Genomic DNA, 8,155 nt, shown 5'->3' on the forward strand with positions numbered 1-8,155 from the left:
AAAAATGTTAAAAAAATTTAAAAAAAAAAAAAAAAAAAAAAAAAAAAAAAAAAAAAAAAAAAGGTGGGCTTAAGGGCTCTCACAATGTGGAAGCTTCTCTCTGCTAAACGTCCAACTTATTTGTATTTTACAAAGTGGGGATGAGGACGAAGGTGCCCAGGATAAAAGAGGGACCGCCCTCAGGGTGGGTAGGGCCCTAGATTAGGAGTTAGACACGGAGGCGGAGCTCAGTGACATCACTGAGACCACTTGCCCCATCCAATAGATGGAAATAACTCTGCCCATGTGTCTCAGGGCAGGTCACCTACTACTCTTACACCTTGGGTTCCCTGTCTGTCCAGTGAGCATCACGGAAGTCCTCTCCCTGCTATGGACTTCACAGAGCTGTTGTGAGGAGCAGATCAGGTCACAAACAAGAAGACACTTGGAAGAGAATAAAATATATAGGTGGGGGGATTATGGAAGGGCCTGAGTGGGGGCAATCAAGGAACCTGGCTTCTTCCTCTAGCTCTGCTGCTATATTTTTAGGATATTGGTTTGACTCGTGTAATAAAGAGGCCCCAAATGATAGTGCCTTTAATAAAACAGAATTCATTTCTCTTTCATGTAAAAGCATACACAGCAGTTAAGGCTGATATGGTGGCTTCACAAGTTGTAGGAGACCTCAGTTCTTTCTATCTTGTTGCTCTGCCATCCTCCACCTGGTGGCCCAAGATGGCTGCTCCACCTCCAGCCCTTATGAGTATATTCCAGTCAGTAGAAGGAGAAGCAGGGGGAGGGGCAGGAATCCTCCTCCCTCCTTTTAAAGGCACAGCCCAGAAATTGCACACATCACATCACATCCCACTGACCAGGATTTAATCATCTGACCACACTTCCCTGCCAGGGAGTCTAGGGATAGTCTTTTGCCATGTGTGAATGGGAGAAGGGATATTGAGGAACAACCTGCAAATTTTGCCACAGCTGCTGACTTGTTTGGGCAACTCACATCACCAACTGAGCCATGGTTTCTTCATTTGCAAATTTATTCATTCATCCATTCATTCATATATTCATTCATTCATATATATATTCCAGGTTTGTGATATAAAGTACGATTTTTGAACCACTTGATTGCTAATGAATTCTCCTACTAGCTGGACCATAAGCCCTGTGAGGTCAGGTGTGAGGTCTTTTTACTCACCGCCATACCTCTGGCATCCAGGGCAGAGTCTCGTCTGGCACATGGAAGCCGTATTACCAGCTGCCCATGGATGATGCATGGATGGCCATTCTGGCTTTGATAATTGGTGAGGACATTTTTCCTCACTGAGGAGTTTAAGTTCTTTCCTTTCCTAGGCCTCCTGGCTCCACCTCCCCTTCTCCCCATGTGCCAAGGCTTTCCAAGCCTATGAAATAAAATGTTCTCTGAGCCAGAATCATGAAAGTGGGATTAAAAATAAATGAAAGTGTGTCAAAACAAGTTAACCACAAGAAATGTCTTCCCAGGATAATTCAGTGTTGGCACTGGAGGCCAAGGACAGAGCAACAGACTCTAATAGCCAAGCACTCCTATCAACACCACTCCTGTGTCGGGCAGAGAACCTGCTGGGCTGCCCAGGATGGCAGCAGATGGCCTAGCCTGAGCCCCCGCTTGACCCTCCACCCCTGTAAGACAATAGGCAAGACCCTCCCACACAGGTCAGGGAGAACAGGTTCTAATTCCAACCCTGTTGCTTACCTGCTGGGGTGATCCTAGGAACATCTATGCCTCTTTGAGCCTCAGTTTCCTCATCTGTAAAAAAGGGTTAATAATAGGCTCTTAATCAACTATAAAATGCAGATAACAACGGTACCTACCTCGTAGGCAGAGGTTCCCAAATGTTCTCAGTTCATGGCAGCCTTATCATCTCTATAATTTTTTCCCAGTGCACCAGGCCCAAAGAAATGTCTAACAGTTGTTTGTTAACTTAGGTTCAAACAACTTAATAGTAGTTTGTACAGTATCCAACAGATATTATTGTATTTCCCTCAAATTTTAAAAATATTTTGCAGTGCCCCTGTGAGTTTTCTGAAGTGCCTCTGGGTGCCTTGGCACTCAGTTTGGGAACTGCAGTCACAAGGTTTTGAGGATGAGATGAGGCTGTGTTGTCAAGGGCTTATCACAATGCCTGGTCTGGAGTCAGAGAGCAGTAAATGTTAATTGTCCTAAATCATCCTCCAGTCTCTCTAGTCCTTTCTGTGTCTCCTGCCGCTGCCACCCAGCAACTCTTCCTGACTCCAGCTCCTGCCATCTCATGGTTTCTGCTTGCTGCCTTCCATCTGGAGCCCTCAGGCCCCGTGGCCCTGCTTCTGAACTAACTTCCTTCTCGTATAGAATCGCCAGCCCCGCTTCTTCATTCCTCCCTAACTCCACACGTGGCACAATCTCTTCATAGGTGGAGTATACATTCTGGCCTCTTAATTTGGGGCTTGGCTGTGTGACTCACTTTGCTTACATGGCAAAAGTGACAGCTTGATTGTTCTGAGCCTAAGTCTCAAGAGACCTCACATGGTTCCACTTGCTCTCTATCCTCTTCCATTGCCAAGAGAAGAACTTGCCCCAGTAGCCCAGTGATTCTAGGAGGAGGACAAGAGACCCATGGCGAAGGCTCAAATCTGCAGACCTGAAGACCGATGCAGACCACCTTAGCCAAACCACAAACTCAAGAGCAAAAATAAACAGTTGTTGTTTGAAGGTATGGAGTTTTGGAGAGTTTCATTACACAGTAGTCTTGTGACAATCCAACCCCTCTAACTGTGGCAAATTCAAATTCTCTGAGAGAAGGTCTGATTGGATCATTTGCTCACCACCCAGAACATAGCTGCTTTCACACCATCACCCACGAGCCAAGGGTCTCCCGACTGTCCAGTCTGCAGGTGGCTGCCTTGGGTTGGGACACCCATTTCTGATCCAAGCAGTTGTCCCATAATTACATGGTCAAGTGACACAAAGCCTGGTGACCTGCCTGGAAGCAATCATTTCTGGCCCTTGTGTTCAGAAGGGGTGTGAGTGTGGTAAGCAGGAGATTCTTGGATCCTCTTTGGTTCTAAAGAGTAACAGCTAAACTAGGAGAAATTGCACATAAAATTTTCTCTGCATGTGGCAGTCAGGATGCAACTTAAGCTGTAAAATCCAGGGTATAAGAAATGTGATGTTTCTTACAACTCATTTTTGTAACTATTTTGAGCCTCATTATGCTTAAGATGGAAAGGATGAGGCTCAAGCTCACATAGAAAATTTGGTACAACAGGGTTAGAACCCAGTTGTCCTGGCTTCCTATACAGTGTCCTGGCCCCCTTCCCTGCACAGTCAGTCTCACACTTGGAAGGATGCTGCAGGTCCCATCTCTGAGCCAGTGGAGCCCCTTCTCCAGCCTCCCTGATCGTCTGGGCTGTGCTTCCCCACTCCACTGGCTGAGTGCCCACTGCTTGGAAGAATTCTAAGCAACACTTTCCTCCTACTGAGTCGTAATCTGCCTCCCTATGTCCTGTATCACCTGCCCTAACTCTGTCTTCTGGCACTACACTTAAATGTACACTCTTTTTTCTTTAATTTATAAACATTTACTATAATTTTTACTTCTATAAATTCTATTTAGTTATTTTTCATATCTGCCTTTTTAAATAGTGTCTTTTTTCTTATGTTTTTGAATTCTTTTGTATGACTTTCTTTTCAAAATACTTTTTTTTTTTTTAATCTCATCTGAAGTTCTTAGGGGAAGTGGGGTCTAATACTGCTGTTGCTGGTGTCTGCTGACTCTCACTTATAGTGGATGGTTTCCTTGTGTGGTTTGTAATTTGGGGCTAAGAGTTCACCTTCAGTGGAGCTTTATCTTTGGACAGCTTGTGTAGCCCAGTTGAGGGCAAGTACCTCCAAAACAGGTTACGTTTGCTTTGCTGGTCACCTCAGCTCCTTACCTGGGATCACTATGTTAATTCTTAGTTTGGGGTTCCTAGTTCAAGTGGATAGAATACATTTTTTTAAAGCCTGCATGAGAATAGATCCTATTTATTGGCGTCATAATATTAACTTGATTATAGTTTGTTTCCACCCACTAGGATGTCAGCTCCAGCCTTTTTCTCTCTGATGGCTCTACTCCTCTATCTGCCTACAGCAGAATTTTAAACACAGTAGGCACTCAGAAAGTATTTGTTGAAAGAGAGAATTAAAGGATGCCCACTTCACAGTATGTTGTGAAGAATAAATGGGGTGTCAGTTAGAACTGTGTTTGCCCAATTAAAAATTGGGTTTCTTGTCTCATATAACAGGCAGATGATGTTGGGGATTCTGTGACTGAGTGATTTCAATGACTCTGCAATTTTCTTGGCCTTTGTCTTAGGGTTGCAAGATGGTTACTGTAGCTCCAGGCATCACATCCACATTCAAGGCAGAAGGAAGAAGAAAAAAGTAAGAGTAAAGGGGGAGCATCACTGACATTTTTCCTTATCACGTAGGTAACATTTTCCTAGAAGTCTAACAGCAAATTTCTGCTTTGGTCTCATTTGCTAGAGATGGGGCGCATGGGCATCCAGAAGAAAGGGGACTTGGAAAGTGAACATTTCCCTTATCTATAGACTCTATAGATAGGTGAGGGAGGGAGGGAGAGGACTGGGGACACAGATGTGCCATCTGCCCCAAATGAGGTTTTATATATCTGTATATATATATAACAAAGCATTTAGAGCAAAACAAGCCCTCAGAAAGGGGACACCTATTTTCATAATAATTATTAATTTTATCATTTAAAGCTTTATAGTCTCTGTGATCCTGTTGGCATCAGATTTGGATTCTGGAGCCCACAGGCACTGAGGCCCCCATACCCCAGTGATCTCCCTCCCCCCGCCCCTTGTTCTATTCAGAGCACTGAAGCCCTTTAAAAAAACACACACACACACTACATTTTCCAATGTCAGCCACTTCCTGCTCTCATTAACTCTATCCTCAGTGACTTAGCCAGACTCCCCTCCTGGCCTGAAGCAGAGAGCAGACTGTCCAAACCAAAGGTCCGTCAGGCCCATCACCAGGTCAGTATCAAGGTCTCTCCCAAGGACGCTGAGATGAAAACAGCAGAAGAGCCAACCTCAAGTCTTGGGCAGACCCTGGAGTGGCTGAGAAAGGAGCTGGTAAGTCTTCACATTTCTTTTTACCTGGTGCTTTCACACCATATATTCCAAGGCTCCCTGGTTCCCCACTCCCAGGTGCCCCCTAGGCTGGGGCAGAGCTTCAGGCTGGGGTATAGGCCCTGCAGGCACCCCTCTGGGACCAGCCACACAGTGCACAATCACCACCTCAGGTGCTGGGATAAGTAGGTCGTGGCCTACATAGGAGGCTCTGGGTGCGGCACTTGCCTGACTGGTTTTAGAATTACAGAGTCCTGGTATGTGCCCAGCTCTGCAGCTGTGTGGCCTCTCGCAAGTGGCTTTACCTCTTTGAACTTCAGTCTCCTTATTGTAAAATGGGGATAACAATAGCACCAGCACCACAAGGGTTATTGTAAGAACTTGGTGAGGAGATGGTGTAATTCACTTAGTGCCTGCGTGGCACATCTGTGTTGGCTGTTACAATCCTGACCCAGCTGGATATGGAGTACATCAGCTGTCTTAGCCTGGGTCTTCTAGAAAGCAGAGGCTTGCAAGGATTGGGGTATTAACCGTTTATTTGGAGGTACAAGCCCAGAGTGGTGAGAGTGAGGGAAATAGGGAGTGGAGGCAAAGGCCAATGCTATTTGAGGAGATGTCTTGTGTTACCAAGCTGGCTGCCACTTAGAAAGGAGCCCTAAGGAGGCCCAGAGTCCCTCTCAGCAGCTGGTTTACGTGGATGTGTGATTCTCTGCAGGGGTTGAAGGAGGATCTGCACCCTGGGGGAGAGAAGCTAAGAGGAAGTTTATCTGCCCAGCTCACTCCTGTCTCCCACTTCCTGTCTGTAAGGCTCCACCCCATGGGGCACTAACTCACCTGAACTTATGAGCTGTGTCACTTGGCCCCTCAGTGGCTGCTCAGGAAGCCAGGCCTTATGCCTCTCCTTGTGATGTTTTCTCCAAGTCCAAAAACAGAAGGGAGCCCCAAAATATGTGGGGACACCAGCCCAGAGGGAGGAGGAGGTGGTTTGGGGAACCACAGAAGGCACCCAAAGTTTGTATTCCAATACGCCAGCTGCTTCTTCTGGGGAGGGACAGAGAGGATTGTCCAAAAATGACCTGTCTGGGTTGCCAGGCAACAGTCTAGCTGGGAACCAACCCTGTCCTCACCTCGGTGGGAGGGGCTGACCCAGTAGGGCTTCTCATGGGCCCAGGGGACTCCAGCAGCAGGAACTGCCGCCTTTTACAGTCCTCAGGGATCTAGAGGCTGGGTGGCAGTCCCACCCTGTGCTCCCCCTAAACACTAGGCACTACGCTGAGACTGCTTAGTACCTGAACCCAAAGTGCCAGTTTCCACTTGATAAAGCACCTCTCTTCTCTCCTACCCATGAGGAGGGAGAACAGGTAGGGGTTGGGGGAAGCCTACCCGGGGCACAGCCTCCCGGGGCCAAATGTCCTCTGCCTCCACATATGACAAGCGATGAGCCTTGAGTCTCCACTTGCTGGTCCCTGACTTACAAATTTCTCAGTCAAGTGTGTTTTTAACCTCCATCACAGGGAATTTACATGACATCACAAGGGCTCCCCTCTGGAGCCCAGCCAAGAAGGCCCGCTTGACCATCAGTGAAATATGTCAGTCACTTTATGCAGCAGAAGGAACAAGTCAGTGACACGAGCAACTACCACTGATGAGCACTGATGAAAGTCTGGTGCTCTCCCTCCTTTCCTGGGATTATATAAGCCCCCAAAGTCCTGGTGGAATCTAAACCCGGGGAGAGAGCCTTGAAAGGCAAGTAATTTGCTTTCTAGTTTGCAAATGAAGAAACTGAGGCTTCGGTGGACATGGCTTCTATGAGGCTGTGGGCTTGTCTCCAATGAGACGTTGATAGGAGCAGGCTTTCTGGGGGAACATCCAGCACTTTGGCTGCCCCCTCACAGACTCCTTCTTTCTCCTAGGCTGAGATGCAGGTCCAAGACCAGAGACTTCTGCTCACGCTGAAGCATCTTCACGGTGTCCTGCAGGAGCTGCGTGCAGAGAGTGCCCACTGGGAGGATGCCAGATCCAGTGGCGGGACCTCCCCCATCAGACCTCGAGCAGGCTCTGAAGGCAGGGGCCACCAGCCCTTTTCCTCCAGGGGCCTGGCCCAGCTCCTCCAAGGGGTAGACAGCAGACGAAGCTCCCTCCCTTAACAGGCCAGAGATGACCCTGACTTTAAACCCTCCCCCCACTAGTCTAAACTTTGATTGTGATGACAGAGAGCACTGGAATGGGAGTCAGGAAGGCCGGTCTCTGGGTTCACCCCTGCCCGCATTCACTGTGTGTCCTTGGACCTGTCACTCAGCTTCTCTGTGTCACTCTTTCCTCTCCTGTCACTTCTCAGGGTTTTTGCACAAATAAAGTATCAGATGTGAACACATTTGGAAAACGCAAACATGTTACATGGCTTCTGGCAAGCACCATGGTGGTAATCCTATTCTTAGGAATTTCCCACAAGGTGATTGTTAAAACAAAGAAAGAGCTCAATGTGCCAGGATGTTTATCTAGTGTTGCCATGGCAAAAATACAGAACCCCGTGCAGTGACTTGATGGTTGTTTTCTGTCTTCCCGGCAGGCCTTCTTATTCCCCTTTATCTGAAAGCAACAGTCCCTACAACCAGCCTGGCCATAGGGATGGGCATGTAACCAGGCCTGGCCAATTACAATTCATGGTCATCCTAACAACATGATTGGCCCAATGAGTGGGCATGTGGCTCAACAGAGCCAATCACAGCCCTTCTCTGGGATTGCCCTCTTGATTCTTATTCTACTGCGGTCGCAAACCTGGGGCTGCCAGTGGCCATGATTCCTGTCAGGTGAGGGAGACCTGCTGGCAGTAGGAAAGAAAGAGGCTAATCTTCAAAGAGAAGCAGAGAGAGGACCACACAAGAGATGGGCAGAGAGGAAGGGTGCTGGTTCTTTTTAGTCCCTGGTTTCAGACCCTAATTCTGTGAGTTACTCCTGCTGTCTTTCCAGAGCAGAAGCCAGTAAATTCTACCACCACCACCCACAAAGGCAC

The 8,155-nt window shown here is 47.6% G+C and overlaps 1 protein-coding gene across 1 annotated transcript; it reads left to right on the forward strand.

Annotated features, from left to right (window-relative positions):
* The first annotated feature begins 4,533 nt into the window (after positions 1 to 4,533).
* Positions 4,534 to 7,289, forward strand: CUNH20orf202 (chromosome unknown C20orf202 homolog). The gene is made up of 3 exons (XM_007465425.1): positions 4,534 to 4,573; positions 5,000 to 5,145; positions 7,056 to 7,289. The coding sequence occupies exons 1-3, from the start codon at positions 4,534 to 4,536 to the stop codon at positions 7,287 to 7,289; spliced, it is 420 nt and encodes a 139-aa protein (XP_007465487.1).
* Positions 7,290 to 8,155: the final 866 nt, after the last annotated feature.

Source organism: Lipotes vexillifer, unplaced genomic scaffold (assembly GCF_000442215.2).
Source record: "Lipotes vexillifer unplaced genomic scaffold, Lipotes_vexillifer_v1.1 scaffold875, whole genome shotgun sequence".
In the NCBI taxonomy this organism is placed as follows: Eukaryota; Metazoa; Chordata; class Mammalia; order Artiodactyla; family Lipotidae; genus Lipotes; species Lipotes vexillifer.

Coding starts and splice junctions, on each gene's coding strand:
- CUNH20orf202 (XM_007465425.1), top strand. CDS start 4,534: ATGGGGCGCATGGGCATCCAGAAGAAAGGGGACTTGGAAA. Junction 4,574..4,999: donor GAAGAAAGGGGACTTGGAAA/GTGAACATTTCC, acceptor CCTGGCCTGAAG/CAGAGAGCAGACTGTCCAAA. Junction 5,146..7,055: donor AGTGGCTGAGAAAGGAGCTG/GTAAGTCTTCAC, acceptor TCTTTCTCCTAG/GCTGAGATGCAGGTCCAAGA.